Source organism: Balaenoptera physalus (assembly GCF_965194825.1).
Source record: "Balaenoptera physalus genome assembly, chromosome: 9".
In the NCBI taxonomy this organism is placed as follows: domain Eukaryota; kingdom Metazoa; phylum Chordata; class Mammalia; order Artiodactyla; family Balaenopteridae; genus Balaenoptera; species Balaenoptera physalus.
This window is the reverse complement of record NC_138888.1, coordinates 43,751,334-43,768,215: the sequence shown is the minus strand read 5'-3', so window position 1 is coordinate 43,768,215 and position 16,882 is coordinate 43,751,334. Positions and strand designations below refer to the sequence as shown.

General features: G+C 37.1%; 1 protein-coding gene across 3 annotated transcripts in view; it reads right to left on the bottom strand.

Moving 5' to 3' along the window:
- The window catches only part of ROS1 (ROS proto-oncogene 1, receptor tyrosine kinase), a 132,123-nt gene that overhangs the window by 74,587 nt on the left and 40,654 nt on the right, over positions 1 to 16,882 (bottom strand). For 2 of the 3 annotated variants that reach the window (XM_082475074.1, XM_082475075.1), the window contains 8 exons: positions 15,725 to 15,937; positions 14,862 to 14,972; positions 13,551 to 13,729; positions 11,500 to 11,691; positions 7,991 to 8,091; positions 3,051 to 3,268; positions 2,567 to 2,727; positions 2,041 to 2,185 (listed from right to left, as the gene is read on the bottom strand). In XM_082475074.1, coding sequence (XP_082331200.1) covers positions 2,041 to 2,185; positions 2,567 to 2,727; positions 3,051 to 3,268; positions 7,991 to 8,091; positions 11,500 to 11,691; positions 13,551 to 13,729; positions 14,862 to 14,972; positions 15,725 to 15,937 — 1,320 coding nt within the window. The remainder of the gene's footprint in view (positions 1 to 2,040; positions 2,186 to 2,566; positions 2,728 to 3,050; positions 3,269 to 7,990; positions 8,092 to 11,499; positions 11,692 to 13,550; positions 13,730 to 14,861; positions 14,973 to 15,724; positions 15,938 to 16,882) is intronic. The other variant, XM_082475076.1, reaches the window with a different exon arrangement.

Sequence of the window (16,882 nt, the reverse complement as noted above, 5' to 3'; positions counted from 1 at the left end):
AGCCTCTCCCAATCCTTTAATTAATTTCTCTCTCTCTCTCTCTCTCTCTCTCTCTGTCAATCAAGAGAAATTCCTCTGCCTGATTTCCAAGTCATTCCATCCAAGACATCCCTCTTCTTTCTTAGGATTCCTCCATAGGTCCCCTCCCACTCTGCCGCTCCAATCACATTGCTCCTTAATGTTCAACACTCACATCGTTATCCAATCCCCAGACCTTCTTGCATTGTATTTACATGGGATAAACCTCTTCTTGCTTCATGCCTTAGAGCCCAGCTAAAGTTTCCACTCCCCAAAGGCCTTCCCCAGCCATACCAGTCTGCGTGTATGGCCCTCTCATAAGAATGCTGAGAGGCAGCTTGATAGAGGTGAAGGTTTCATAGCTTGTTTATTCACTCTATGCCACTGCTACTCAGTTGTCACTGCCTTATTGCTATTATCATTAGCAGCGTCTGTGTTTATCTCTCTACTGTCTTATGAGCTCCGTCAGAGAGAAAGCACCTTTTCTTATTCCTTATTAAATCCCCCCAAATCTAGTAAAGGACTGGCACACAGTAAGTGCTTAATAAATATTTGTCAATTTGAATAATTTCCAACTATATTGTAAATTCCCCGAAGGCAAGGGCCAAATCTTATCATTTTTCCTTATTTCAGAGTGCTGATGGCCCCTAGCCCCCAGTGCATCCCCTGTTAGTCAAGTCCATTTCCACAGAAGAAGCCAACCAAAGCTGACATCCCAAGACAATCTCAAAGAGAGCATACCTGGATCCAAATGCTAACTGCTCCAGAACCTGCCTAGGCTCCACTATGTTCCTGTTATGAGACTCATGGATAAATATTGTTGATAAAATCTTAACAGTTTAAAAAAAAATTGCAACAGTGAACATATGTCTGTTTATTGAGCTCTTACTGCCTGCCAGGTCCTGTGCTAGGAAGTTTATATAAATTAAATCAACATGATAAGATCACTCGCCAGTGTCTGCGAAAATGACTGAATGGAGATTTGAAGAAACTAGAGTGAAAAGTCCAGATTAAGCCCCAGCCCTGCCACTCACTAGCTAATTTACATTGGGCAACTCCTAGGCTTCCATTTTCTCTTAGCATAACCAAGATAATAACACCTGTCCTACCTACCACAGAGATGATACAATGATGTTGAGGGTCACTGAAATGATACAATGATGTTTCTGACACATGATAGGGATGTAATAAATGTTTAATAAAGGAGTGATATATATAAATGTGCTTTGTACACTTTAAAGTGATATACACACGTAAAGGTGTGGCTAATTTCCTTTTTTAAAATATATTCCAAAGAAAAACATTTTTTAAAAATTTAGAGGGACTTCCCTGGTGGCGCAGTGGTTAAGAATCCGCCTGCCAATGCAGGGCACGTGGGTTCAAGCCCTGGTCCGGGAAGATCCCACATGCCGCGGAGCAACTAAGCCCGTGCGCCACAACTACTGAAGCCCACGTGCCTAGAGCCCGTGCTCTGCGACAAGAGAAGCCACCGCAGTGAGAAGCCCCCTCACCCCAACGAAGAGTAGCCCCCGCTCGCAGCAGCTAGAGAAAGCCCGCGCGCAGCAATGAAGACCTAACGCAGCCAAAAATAAATTAATTAAGTACATTTTTTTAAAAACTTAGACATCGATATTCACCTACAGAAGATTCTGAGTTACCATCTGTGAGAACACCTCCTGGTAAACCTGCCTTCCAGGAAATTTTTACTGTTCTTAAATCCCCTTTGTCTTTATGAAGCATCTCACAAATTACCTGAACCATGTTTCTGCATTATATACATACTGTGTATCATTACGGTCAAGTGAAACAGTCTTTAAGAAATCTTTGAGATATTCCTTTGGAATAAATTATGCAGATTTATTTTAGTGGTGCTATTCTAATCTCCAAAAAGTCATTGAAAGAGTATTGAATCTAAACACATCTACAAAACTGAAAGTTACTTTTAAAAATTATTAACTATCCATTCTAGATCATGGAAGGTGAGATTCTGTCTTTTTTTAAAAGAGATTTTAACCCCTGTACCTGTTTCAGGTGCTCGGAGTGATAGAGATGTTTTGGGGCCCTTTCCCCAGTAGGTATAAGGAGTGACAGAAAGATTAAATAAGGCATAGGGCTCCAGCCCTTCCACAGTAAATACAGGTAAAGAATGTTGTTCACTAGCCAGGAACTAAAATATAAACACAAAACATTATTTTCTTAGGGAGAGAATCATAACATCTTTTATTCCTAATTAACTAAGATCGTCAAACTTTGGTTCACATGTAAAGTTAACCCTTGCAATTTTGGAAACGCTAATGTTGGTAAATTCCATGTTGTTCCACAAGGACCAGTGTATCTAACACACCAATGGTTAACACTAACCACAAAGCAATCAGAGACTGGCTATAAAAAAGAGTTCTCAGGAATAATCTTAATAATCAAATGCTACAGGAACAGTGAGGGAGATGAGCTTGGCTAAGTAAAGAAAGTGGCAAATCAGTGTGGGCAGGGCTGACACAGATGCTACACTCTGTTTGAAAAATGGAAGTTACTAGAACCAATGCCATACCTTAGAATGAGCACTAAATTCCACACTGTAGAAAATTACACCCCAATCCACTGCTGGGGAAGCATTCCAGAGGATTTGAAAACTCGAAGCATTTCCTTCAATCATAAATGAAGACTCTGGGATGGCGTCTGGGATAACCTTAGGGGTAAAGGAAAAGTTCCCTATGGGATGACAGAAACAATAGAGAAAGAAAGAATTTAGGATTATCAATTATCACAGATACATGGAAGATTAATAGAAATTACTAATAATTAGAACCAAAACAAAAGTTTTCTTTCCTTTAATATATCCTGAAAATCATCTTTTTCTGTTTCAGGCTGTAAATTTGGGTTAAGAGTAAAATGACTGCAAGCAAATTAACAGAAACTACTAAAGCCTTTTTTTCCTCTTAAAACATAATTCTAAAGAAAAAAAACCCCAACCTTAACATTTATTTAACAGAAAGTATGGAGAAGAGAGGGTATGCAGGAATAAAATATCATACCTGGCAGAGGCTTGAGGGATGTCTGAATAATTGTGAACTGATTAAATTTGGCTGGTTCCAAAACAGAGACGCTAGTTCTCTGATCTATTTCCTGAGCTGTAATAATCCTAAAGCCATTGATCCAGAAGAGCCGACCACTGTAGTACATCAGTGAGTTCTGGGAAATGTCAGAAGTACTCCAGGCTGTGAACTCTGTGATGGTGGTGTCCCCAGCACTGCTGAAACAGGACGTCAATTAGTATGTCTATCTGGAGTGGGGTAAGGGCTGGTACATTCAAGTACTGGAGAGAATGTGTGTTTGTGAGTGTGTGTGTTTGAAAACAAAGAGAAAATACTTTGCAACAATAATTGTCATTATTCTTAATTACATATTAAGTTGATTTTTACATTTTTTATGAAGTATACCTAAAGCAAATTTTCAAGGGTTTTTCTTATGAATGTGATATTGCAATAGCAAGAGTGTTACACAGATTTTAATAAATCCTTGTGATTTTTACCAAAAAAATTTTTTACCCTACATCAAAGGCACAACCCATTGATTTGTTTCTCCTCATTGCATCATGCCTTCCTCCTATTCTTGGTTAGTCATCTTATTTACTCACCATTCTTTATTCTAGGTTGTTTAGTCATTCACTATATGCTATTCACAACCGTCTGTTGCTTCAGTGATACTTATCAACTTCCACAGCTTAGTCCAAATGCTCCGTTTCAGACCAGGGAATTCAAGGAAACAGACTATTGTTTTAAACTGCTTTTAAAGTCTTTTTCTCAATGACAAGGAATTTTACAATGATTTTTATTTTAAAAATCTGCTTGATTGTTTCTAAAATTACTCCAGTTGTCTAGTTCTCACAATAACTATCTCAGTGATTCTCAGTCTTTTGGAGTAGTTATTTCACTTTTTTTTAATGATTTCTCTAAAATTTTTTAAAGTGTTGACATTCCCCTCTTTCGAAAAGTATGGCACTTAAAATCAAAATAAATAAAAGTTTTGTTTTGAGAGTTTCATAATACTTCCTTGAGAAAACTGAAACTACGTCCGAGGACCTGAGAGGTGTCAGCCTTATAAAGAAAAAGTACGTTCACTAGTACTATTCCCATAGTCCTTTTTCTCATAAAATAGTCTTTATTCATACCTACTCAGATGTGAAGCCAGCACCTGGTTTGCCTTTTGGCCTTTCACCCACTTGTCTAATTTTACACTTTGTCGTTTCCACTTCTCATTAGAACTTTCCAGTAACCTTGGTGAGGTATGTAAAACCTAATTCCATATGGAAAGAAGCTCACCAAGCAGGATGCACTTGGTCTGAGAAGGCTGGCCCTTCTGGACCACACACAGAGCTGCTGCAGCCTAGATCTGTGAATGTGTTCAGGTTAGCCTCGCTCACAGGTCGTTTGTTCAGCATTCGCAAAACAGTGCCCAGGACAGAGATTTCCCTGCAGGGTGAGACTGGAGATCCTTAGTTGTCACTGGCTTGGATTGCCCCTCATTTCCAGCTGAAGACTCCTCTCCTGTAAATATCTCCTGGGCTGATCGGAAAACTCTTGCCATCTGGTGTTCATCGCAATTTCAGCACAACCTCCTCACTTACAGGAGATGAGTACCTCAAACCCTTCAGTCCTCAGCAACAGGTAGAGCTGGATTTAAATCAAAGCTCAACAACAAAAAAATCATTAAAGGGTAAACCCTTCCATGAAGCATGAGCTGTGTATAGAGGGCAGCTGAGGTTACTCTACTGAGGGCTTACTCAGTTATTCATTCGTTCAGCAAATGTTGGGTGCCTAGTTCTGTGTTGGCCACTAGGAATACAGTGGTAAATAAGACAAATACAATCCCTGCCCTCATAAAATATACAGCCTAGCAGAATAGGCAGGTAATGAGCAAATATCTACACCATTGAATGGCACTGTAAAAGGAAAGGTAGAGTGGGCTCCTAAACAAGGAGATCTAATGGGGTCTGGTCAGAGAAAGCCACTCTTAGAGAACGATGTTTAAGCTGAGCCATGCAATCTGAACACAAAGTAACCAAGAGAACTGGGCTTGGGGACCATTTTAGGCAGAGGGAACAGCAGGGTGTAGGCTCCTTTGGAGCAATATACTCAGTCCTGACATCACTAAATATGCCTGAACTTTTATGACAGATGCACCCTTTTCAACATCCAAGACAGATATGTTGTTATAGATTATATATATGTTATATGTTGGTAATAGATTCATTCTTTAATAAACCAAAGGTAATGGCTGTACATAGGAAAGGGAAGAGCAGTTTGAAAGGCAGCTTACAGTTTTCAAGTTCAGAATATGCTGAACGACAACAGACAGCTAATCTCAGCTCTACTCTATGCTAGAACTACACTGTCCAGTAATGTAACCACTAGGCCACAGGTGACTACTGAGCCCTTGACATGTGGCTACTACAGTTGAGGAGCTGAATTTTTATGTTATTTAATCTTAATTAATTTAGGTTAAAATTTTAAGCTAATATTTGATTTATATATTATGAATCATATGTATGATTTACTGGAAAACTTTTAAAACTTTATTTTGGAAAAACCTGGGTACATAAATCAACTCTTTCAATTGTAAATTTTATAAAATCTAACTGCAGATCAAGTATTTCCTATGAAAACTTAGTGTGCAAAATGAGATGTGCAGTACATGTAAAATACACCCAAGCTATCCAAGAATTAATATGAAAAAGGAATACAAATAACTCAATAATTTACCTATATGCTTTTACTTTTTAAAATGAGGCAACAAGGAAATTTACAATTATATTGTGGCTCGCATTAGTTGTATTGGGCAGTGCTGATCTAGACTAGAGGTGAGGAACTTAAAATGCAGAAGAAGGAAGCTTGATTATATAATAGGAAAAAATTTCTGCTTGTAACATGGCTCTGGAATCCCTGTCTCTATGTACAGCTTTTTTTTTCCCCCAGTGTGATAAAAAGGCAAGTCTTACGTGGAGGGCAAAAGTGCCTGTCCTTTGTGTAACCTTGTCAAGATCTGCTGCACTCCACTGGGCATGCATACAAGGAAAATTATTAACCTTGAGATAAGGAAATGCACTTTTAAAGGAGAAACTTCCTTCCTCTATCTGGTAAATCCAATAATACTGATTTTTCTGGACACTTGAGGAGCTGGGCTCTCAACGCCAGCTAGCCTGTCCTCTGGAATGTACAGACAGGGAGAGTGAGCCGTAATCCTTCAGGACACTGTCACTTTGAACACCGTCTATATCTCACAGACAGATTCTTTTGACAATCAGATCGCCAGTACCTTACATTTCTAGGGAAGGGAACAACCAGTTTTCTGTGGTTCACAGTTGGGAAACAAACCAGAGCTGTATGTTATAGCTGATATGAAATAAATGATTAATCAGATTTGCTGTGTTTATGCTTGTATGCATTATAGGTTTATAAACATATACTCTGTTTTCATAGTCTCTATGATTAAGAGTTTTTCCATAAACCAAAAAATATGTATTTTTTAATCTAAAAGTAATTGTGACGTTGTCTTCATAGAGCACGACTTCTTGGTCTTTGTAAGATTAGATTCTTTTGAAAATTTGATGAAATGAATGGATGCTCAATTTCCAAGCACTCACACACAACCTGAAGCCCTCCATGACCTCCCTAGGGGGTCCAAGAACCCAATATTAGAAATCTCTGCCCTAGAGCAGGACCTTTTGTTTTACTTTAACCTTTTCCTGACTATCTCTCTAATTTACCATGTGACAATCAGCAAATTTATACACATCTGTGGTTTCAGTTTCCTCATCTATGTAATAATATGACCTCTAAATTCTCCCTTTAACTGCTCTTCTTTAATGATTTTATGTCCTGTATTTTAATTTGAGATATGTAACCGTTTCCTTGAAGTTAAAAACTATTGGCTGTTTAAACTAAAAATAGTAATGAACATGGATTTTATAGTGTAGATGAAAGTAAAATATATGACAACAAGAAAGGGTAATAATTGGAAACATATCACCATAAAGTTTTAAAATCATTTATGAAGTAAGAATATTTTGAATATGACTGTGGTAAGTTGAAGACATTTAATGTTAAAAATGCATATTTTACTCTCTAAAGCAACCTAAACAAAATTATAAATACATATAATTAAAATGTCATGAGAGGAGATGAAATGGAATACTAAAAAAGTATTTTATTTACCCTCAGAAATGCAGAGAAGTAGAACAGAGGAATGAACAGCCGATGAGACAAATGGAAGTCAAACACCAAGATGGTAGACTTAAATCCCAACATATCAATAATTATATTAAATGTAAATGAACCAAACACCCCAATTAAAAGGCAGAAATTGTCAGACTGCATAAAAAAGCAAAACCTTATATGCTATTTACAAGAGACACATTTTAAATGTAAAGACGAAAATTGAAAGTAAAGAGATATAAAGAGCTGTACCATGCAAACACTAAGCATAAGAAAGCTGCTATGACTTTACTAATACTATCAGACAAAATAGTCTATAAGATGAAGAGTATTACCATAGATGAATGAGGATATTTTATAGTAATAAAAGGAAATACAATATAATCAAGTATATAGATAACAATACTAAATACAAAGCATGCAGATACGTCAGCTAAAGAGTTATAGGCAAATCTGTAATCATAGTTGGAGACTATAGTAAGAAGCAGAAAAACCCATCCACCCATTTCCTGGGCTCTTGAGGGGCATTCTCCTCAGTGCCTCTACTGGACTCTCTTTACACCCTATCACAGTATTCACCATATCCTACAGTAATTAGTTATTTACAAACTTACCTTTCCTTACAAGCACAATGCCTGCAACACAGTGGAAAATTAGTAAATGTTTATTGGAAGAATAAATGAATTCTCATGCACTATCATTTATAACTGAGGAGCAAGTTGTTCTCTTATTCTCAACCAATTGCCTTCAATCTTACTTACCTCTGACCCCGAAGAACAGCTGTGTACAGGTGAATACACTGACTGTCTTGAACCAACCAATACAGGAGCCCATCACTAAGGTCTAAAGTTAGAGCAATTACCTAAATAGAAAATATGGAAAGAAAACAAATCAAATACATGTTTAAGGATACCTTTGTGGTTATGTCACACTTAAGCTACAGATTTCTCTTTAACATCCTCTTTGGAATAATAAACTCAGTGATTTTTGCCTTTCACTGAATATAAATATTATATGAGTATGTCTATTACTATGTAATTTTTATATAAGCACTGGTTTCCTAAAAATCCCCAAATGGCAAGAAGTATCTGTTATTCACTTCTATATACTTATCTCTAGTGGTTCTCAAAGTTTGAGTCTTGGACCAGCAGCATCAGCATCACCTGGGAACTTGTTACAAATACAAATTTTCAACCACACTCCAGGTCCTACTGAATGAGGGACTTTGAGCCACTGTGCAAAGCCTTGTCTAAAGCTAGCCATAACTTTGGACTCTTCAGCCACATAAGCCAATGAATTTTATCGTTGTTTAAATCAGTTGTTCGCAATTGCTGCACATTAGAATTACCAGTGGAGTTCTTTAAACTTCTCAATTCCCAGTCTGCATCCTGTTAAATTTTGATCTCTGGAGATGGTACCCAGTCTCCAGTATGTCTTCATATTCCCCAGGTAATTCCAATGTGTCTCCAAGTTTGAGAACCAGTGGTTCAAACCATTTAAAATTATATCTCCTGTTAATTACAACCAAAAACATCCTGACGTTTTTCTAAAATATAACACAAACAGGGTTTTTATGTGATATAATTGGATAGAGTCATGTATATATAAAGTCCTATTTCCAGCTGACATCTTACAACCACTTCTCACTACTGTTTCTTTGTCTTCTTTTTACAATCTATGTCTTAATTTTACATCCAGTTGACGACGTGAGGCCTGAGGGAGGACTGTTTCTCCTATGAAATAAGGTGCATGAGATAGAAGTTACAATCCAAAGGATCTTTTTTGCTTTCTTTGGCTTTATAGGTATTTTTCAAATGAGCTGAGATTGCTAGGAGTCTGACCTCAGAATAGCAGAGTCTTTCTATGGCAGACCTAGAGGCTGAGAGGTATCAGATAGGATTAAAGTTGATGACTGTATCTTTAGCAAGATACAACAGCATATAAACAAAAAGATGAGCCAGTGAAAAATGTAAAAAGAATACAATAAAGTATCCAACAACTAAAAATACTTGCTGGCAGGTTACCCAAGGCTTGCTACAAAGAAATAATCTCAAGACCCATGGCTGCAAGAACCTTCAGTAGTCATGTAAATCACAGCCTTCAATCTTCAAGAAAACTCAACCTACTCCTTTCCCAAAAGGTAGAAAACTATTCTAGCAATTCCTAGCCTTTCGGGAGTTGAATTATGTCCTTTCTTCAGGCTAAAAGAGATTTATTGATAATTTTTCCAGTTAAAGTGAAACCAGGTTAATATTGTTTGGTTATCTATAATGAGATGCACTAGAGTTTTCTAAATTACAGATTAACTCTACTTTATCTCTTAAAAAAGAGATTCCACAACTCCCTTTGCTGGAATACAACAAACTTCAAGCTATAAGTGAAATTCAGGTGTTGGATCATTACCCCATTCCTTTACACCAGCCATTTGGGCCCATATTTAAGCAGTGTCAGAAGGTGTTCCATAAATCTTTGGTAACCATTGTTACGTCTAGTAACTCCCATACCTAGGAAATAATCCCTTTGATCTAAACGAAAACCTTGAAGTTTAATCCCCTGGTAAAATGTACTATATACTATAAGCCTGACACATCAGATGTGGCAAAAAGTATCTTCACTTTAAATGAATATCTCATTTCATTCTCCCTTTTCATCACACAAATGAGTCTTTCTATAAATGATTGGCTAACTATTTTATTACACCTGTTGATTGCAAAGTATCTTATACTCCGTGATAAATCTGTGAGTAACACAGAAAGGAATGACAGTGAGATGGAGCGCTTTGCTCAGTGCAAAACATATTACCTTCAAAACACCTACTAGCATTAATGGAGGCAGATGAATAAGACAACAAGTCACAGAACCAGAACACAGATTTGCACAAGTAGCAACAACATTAGCCAGCCTGTGAGAGTATTTGGAGTGGATTTTAAAGAAAAGTGTATTTCCTCAAACATGCTGAGAAATCTAATGATTCACTCATTTACAGAAAAGTCCCCAGGGCCACTCCCGAGCTATCCTGAGTAGAAAAAGCTCAAACGACAAGATCAGAACAGCAGGGAGATTACTGACAAAGTCTCAGGGATGAATAGGAAGTTACTCCTGATATACTGTTACCTTTAATATGCTTTTACACAAAAAAGTTTTTCCCCTAACATTTTTTATTGAGCCATAAAAAATTTACTTTCTTTATATTCAGACTCAAGTGGCTCTAAAATAGAATTAAGGGATTTTTCATTATTTGACAGGAATAATTAATCTCTGGATATGGTGTGTAAATTTCTATTTCTTTTAAATATCTGTGTTATAATCTGTAGGTGCCAATCTTAGGAATTATAACTGATACATCCTATGGAATTGAGGATCAGTGACTCAACAATTTGTTTGTTTATAAATGATCTGATACATCTGTATTATCGCTACTGACAACAAAAAAGGCTTTAAAAAAATAAGAAAATTTTAAGAAATAGCCTAGATAGAAATAGTATAAATGATATATTTCTTCTTCATGCTTTTCTGTAATTTCTAAATTTTCTACAGTAGACATATATTATTATGATGATCAGAAAAAACAAAATTCAGAAATTTAGATGGGTTGCTAGAGGGTAGCTAAACAGGATCAAGAAAAATAGGTATTGCTTCTAGAAGTTGAGGAAGTAAAAAAAACATTTGTTTTAGAACCATTTCTATATCAGGGTATTTTTTAGATTGAGTTTAAAAATACAAGCTTAACTATTGAGTGGTTACCATGTGCCTGGAACTATTCTCACTACTTCCCATGAATTATCTCATTTAATCTTCACAACAACCCTAAGAGGTAGGACAATTGTTAATATTCCCATTTTTCAGATAATGAAACAGGCACAGAGAAGTCAACTTTCCTAGGAGTTCCACAGTTTTTAGAGCAGTCAGTACCAGAAATTGATTGAAAATAATAAAACACCTAATCATCACCCAACAAGAAGCTCTAAAATATCCAAAGAATTCCTAAAGACTATGAAAACAGACGGAAATTAAAATGCTCTTAAAGTGTGAGTCCATTCAAGATAAAGCAAACTATAAAAATCTCCATATTATATTCTAATTTATTTAATCAATTATGACAATCAATAAGACTTAGAGAAAGTTTGGTTATACCAAGATCTTACCATAACAGTATTTCTTTTCAGATTCTACCTGAACAACTCACAATAAGCAGAAACAGTATTATTATAACTATAAAACAGCATTATTTAGTACTATTAAATGATCAGATCTTATTTTTAATTTTCACCTTTTTCCCAGAAAACCAAGGCTGTGCTTGTAGTATAAGGGAACTTTCCCCATTTAGCCTGGTACTTTCAACTGAATACAGTGTGGTCCAATAGAGATATCCGCCAACTGAGTCCACCACCATGTCATTCACCAACAACTTCACGTGAGTCACAATGTCTGTGTGTCCTGTCAACAGAGACTGCCTTTGTATCTATAAAACATAATCATGTCAGTTAGTAATTTTCAAATGGCATCATGAATAGTTTATTGCAATTGTTAGTAAACTACTGCATTCATACATTCATTTGTACAACCACAAGTATTTATTGGCACTATGTGCTGGGTAGTGTGCCTAGCCTTGGAAACATAACAGAAGTTATAAGAAAGTTAGAGTTTATAAGGAAGTTTACTCCTTTTCATGCCTCTAAAGAGAAAGGAGATACATTTATTTTGAGTTAAAATACTTGCTCTTCCTAATCATACATCCAATCAACACATAAAAATGTATTTGATTAGGCTCCCAAAGAAGATGAGTACTCCTGATAAATGGTGATGTCTCTCTCCTTGCTCCTGTCAGTATATCTCCATAATATTAATTACTATCATTATTGAGTACCTATTATGTGCCAGGCACTATACTTCTTTTTTTCAGTCTTTAAAATATTAGCTCTTTTAGCCCTCACATTAAGCCTGTAAAGGATTTCTATTTCCTACTTTTTCACAACTAAACTGGGTTCAAAGAAGTTAAGTAATTTTTCAAGGAGTTGAACAGTTTTATAAGAGACAGAGCAAATACTTGAAACCAGTTTTTATCCCACTCTTCCACTTCCTCCTTCAAAACTATTTTCAAACTAACCCATTTTGGGGAGCATTCTCTGATTAACCCCAGTCAGCTCCATTCTGCCTACAAGTCATTGGCACTTATGAATTCAGACTATACCATATTGCTTTGCTTCTAAATACATTGCTCTGTACGCTTCTTCTATTAATTCATGAATGTATTTTTATGTCATGAAAAGAGCAGGGGCAAGAGGTGATGGTTGCACAACACTGAACATACTAAAAATCACTGCATTTTATACAATCAAAGGGTGAATTTTCTGGTACATGGATTATATCTCAACAAAGCTGAGATTTTTTTTTAAAAGAGCAGAGGCATGTCGTCTATTTTCTTCATATTCTCTACTATGCCTATTCTCAAGACTCTAAACATATTGGTAACAGATAATGAGTAAATAAATGAATGGACACATGCCTTCCTGATTAGAAAACGATTTCCATACCATATTTCTTGATCTGTTAGACCAGTGTTCTCATCATCAACCATCCTTTTCTTCAGTGTGCACAATGCGCGGGATGTCTTCATCTTGCCCCCAAATCCACTCTCCACCCTCTCCACCCTCCTCTGTGCCCCCTGAGCCTGATATCAATGGACTACATCAACCTAGCTCCATTGTTGTCTGGCTTCCAGAGAGTTTCAGCCAATGGAAGCACTGGCAGAAGATCAGATGCCAGAAGAAAAGAGGGATGGGGGTACATATGTACCCCCGTATCAGTCCTTGCTAGACCATACATTTTGACAGTGGCTGGTTTTCGTGTCAGCAACTCTCCTAAAGCTACAGCCCTCACCATTCTTTCCCTTGCCCTTTATGCCTGGTGGCAGTAATATCCTCCCACACTTGCTAGCCCAGGGCATGCTTCACCATCCTTTGTTCATTTTCCTTAGCCCTGTAGATACCTTTGAAAATAGTCCCCTCACTTAGTTTCTTTTAATCATGCCTTTGGAGTGTGCCATCTTCCCTAGGACACTAACCCACTGGTGAACATTTTAATATATTTATTTTAAGATATTATTGAAAACATGTGACTAATACACCACATAGTGATATAAAATTTCCTTTATACCTAAATACATTTTAATTAAAAAGTGAGTAGGCTTAGAGACAAATACTAAGTAAATATTAGCATAGGTGGTACACAAGTATGAAAAAAATCATGAAAATTACATTCCAATCACTGAAATGGGTGGGCATTGTTTGAGAGCATCCAGAATGCCAGGCTTGTACTTACCACGTATGTCTTTCCAGCCCAGTAGAGAAAGTGACCCAGCCACTCAAAAGCTAAAGCCCCTGCTCCTGCAATGTTGGGTATGTGATAATTCTCTGAGATGTCCGTCCCATTCAGCAGCCACACAAAGACATCACCTTTCATGTCGCTGTAGTAGAGGCTGTTGTTATACCAATCCATGTCTCAAAACAAAGTGAATTGGTAGCAGTTATTTTTTCATACATGCCAGTGTAAACATGGCAAGTCAACAAATCATGCATGCACCTCAACATAACATTAAAGCATATACTAACATAGATACTCACTAGAGCTTCAAGGATCTGTCAAGGATATTATCCCAAAATCTTAACCCTTGGAACTAGAGAGAGGAACTAATAGTAATTGAGTGTCTCCTCTTTGCCAAACATTGTCTTGGATACTTTTACCTATTTCACTCAACTCTTAAAACAAAGCTATGAAGTAGAAATCATCCCGATTTTTTTTTTTTTTGGCTGTGCTGCGAGACTTGCGAGATCTCAGTTCCTCAACCAGGGATTAAAGCTGGGCCATGGCAATGAAAGCCCAGACCCCTAACTGTTAGGCCACCAGGGAACTCCCCATCCCCATTTTTGACATGGCGAGCCCAAGACTCCGTGAAATTATCTATTCTGCCCGAGGTCTCACAGATGAAAAGAGGAGGAGCCCAGATTCAAGCCAACTTCAAAGCATCATTCTTTCTATTAGTACCACACTGGCTCCTAAGTCCAACTCATTTTGGTCAGAAATGCTGTGGTACTTTTAATAGCCAAACAAAGAGATCTAATAATTAGATAATTATAGACGATGCCATTAAATAATAAATAAATAATAATAAATTATAGAAGATGCCATTAAAGTAAGATACCATTACTTAATCTTCTTTGTCATGAAATTCTTTCTTATACTTGATTTAGAACTTCACATAGCTGTTCTGTGCTCCAGTCTGATAGCAAACTCATAATAAATTACTTAACTATAGCTGTCTTCATGGAACAAGTTAGGCTGTTACTGTGAGACAACATTGAGAAATTAAAATACGTGAGAAGTATATCAAAGCCTTCCTGAAATGGGCATAAGTCATTAAATAACTACATTTTGTGGAGTAATAAATGGCCCTCCTCCTTGAGAACAGACATTTTCTTAATAGTGTCACTGGCAGAATAGTTCAGTCAATATTTGTTCCTTTCATTATTGCCCTAATACTAAAATACTCAATCCTTTTGATTGGTTGAATATCTCAGGAAGTCTTACAAGTAGAAACCTGCCATCCAAGTGTACAGGGGACTTGGTGTTTACCTGATACATTTCCCATATCAGAGGATAGGAATTCTCCTGGGCCAAAGCTATTTAATGGTTTACTCCAAAGCCCATCTTCTTTCACAGCCATGATAAATGGTGGCTCTGCAGCTGTTTGGTTTTTTAAAAAAAAAATTGAAAGAAATATCACAGAAAACACACTTTTTTTAGGTACACATTTATACCTTAGAGTTCCTTCATAAAGTCAATCAGCGTTTTGAAAAATACTCTGGAATAATATGAGTAATTGTATCTGCTTAAAAGAATTATCTATCATATTAAACATACTTTCTGATTTTTGTGTAAATAGTTGTAATTGAATGTGAAGAGAAATGTGTAGCGATGTTTCCTCTATAGCAATGCCATGGTCATGGCAGAATTTTTTTTTTTTTTTTTTTTTTTTTGCTTTAGCTATTGGTGGCCATGGTCCTATTCAGAGCACCCAGAAGCGATTGTGATAACAACAGTAGTATAAATGGGTCAGTTATCTTTCCATTTTTTTTCAACCAAGAGGATAGAATTCAACATAATTTACAGCCCCTCAGCTTCTCTCACCAAGACCTTCAGAGTTCAAGGAGGGCTACTGCTTAATAAACCATGAGAAAGGAGAAAACCATGAAGAAGAAGAGAATTATATTGTTTGTTAAAAAATATCTTGGATAGTTTAAAATAGCAGGTTAGGAACATAAATATCACACAATGCTTCATTTGCTTTCCTAATCTCAGATAATAAACACATCCTCAAGGGGTCAACGCACCCTCATTCTAATTTTTTTACCACATCAAAGGGGAGAAATTTTAAAGGACATAGGGAGAAAGGCTTTTTGTCAGAATCACTCCCTAAATCAAGAATATTTTCTCACCTGGTACCAGGGTAGTTCCCACTGAGGGCTCTGACCAAGGGCCTGGCCCCTTGGGAGAACTTGCTCTCACAAAAACCTTGTATTTCGTAGCACTCTGAAGGTCGTGTACATTAAGGATGGTCCCACTTATATTAGAGAACACGTGAGTGGTTTCAGGAAAGTCTTGGGTTGATACTTTCACCTCGTAAGTCCAGTTCTGCCAGGCGGAAGGGCCTAATTGGAAGAGTTAAACAATATTACTGACGAGGCTGACATCAGCAAGGGCAAACAAAGGACTGTCAGTAAATTTATCTACAGCTTCACCTTGAGTGAAAGGATAATTGGGCCTGTTGCCCCATAATCACCAGGGTTAACTTGGTGACGTGACTAGGACAGTGGTCATCCCACCCACTCATTTTGTCCCATCAGAGGAGACATCATGCCCAACAAATCGGAAGCCACTGTCCCCCTGTCAGTGCTGTGTGATTGGCTGCATAGAACTGTCGGAGGGGTTTTCTATACAAGCTCCTAATAAACAAATGCTTAATGATGAATCTCTAATATAATTCCCAGTGTTGGTAGAGCATCTCCCTCCTAGAAGCCCAAACAATACAAAAGAATTTTTTTTTGCTAATTCATTTTCAGCCATCTTTGACATATACAGCAAACAGGCATAATTAATTTAGTCTTAAAGTAAAAAATAGCCAATGTTTGCTAGATACTCTAGGGGACCAGGGGTTGGCAAACGGCAGCCCACAGGCCACATCTGGCCCACTGCCTGTTTTTGTAAATAAAGTTGTACTGGAACACAGCCACAGCTACATATTTACATTTTATCTATGGCTGTTTACACACCACAAAGACAGAGTTGAGTAGCTATGCCAGAAGCCATATGACCCACAAAGCTGAAAATATTTACTATCTGGTCCTTCCTTTATAGAAAAAATTTGCCAACAGCTGTGCTAGACACTGTTCTAAGTGTTCTACCTATGCATCTTAACTTGGTCTGTATGACAATCCCATAGAAATATATAATTAATATTTTTATTTCCAGTAGTGGAAACATGCATGAAGTGGTTAAGTAACTTGCCCAGGTCATTCTGCTAAAAAAGGGCAAGACCAGCCTTTGAATCCATGCAGGCTGACTCCAGAGCCCACCTGCATACCCACCACACATGC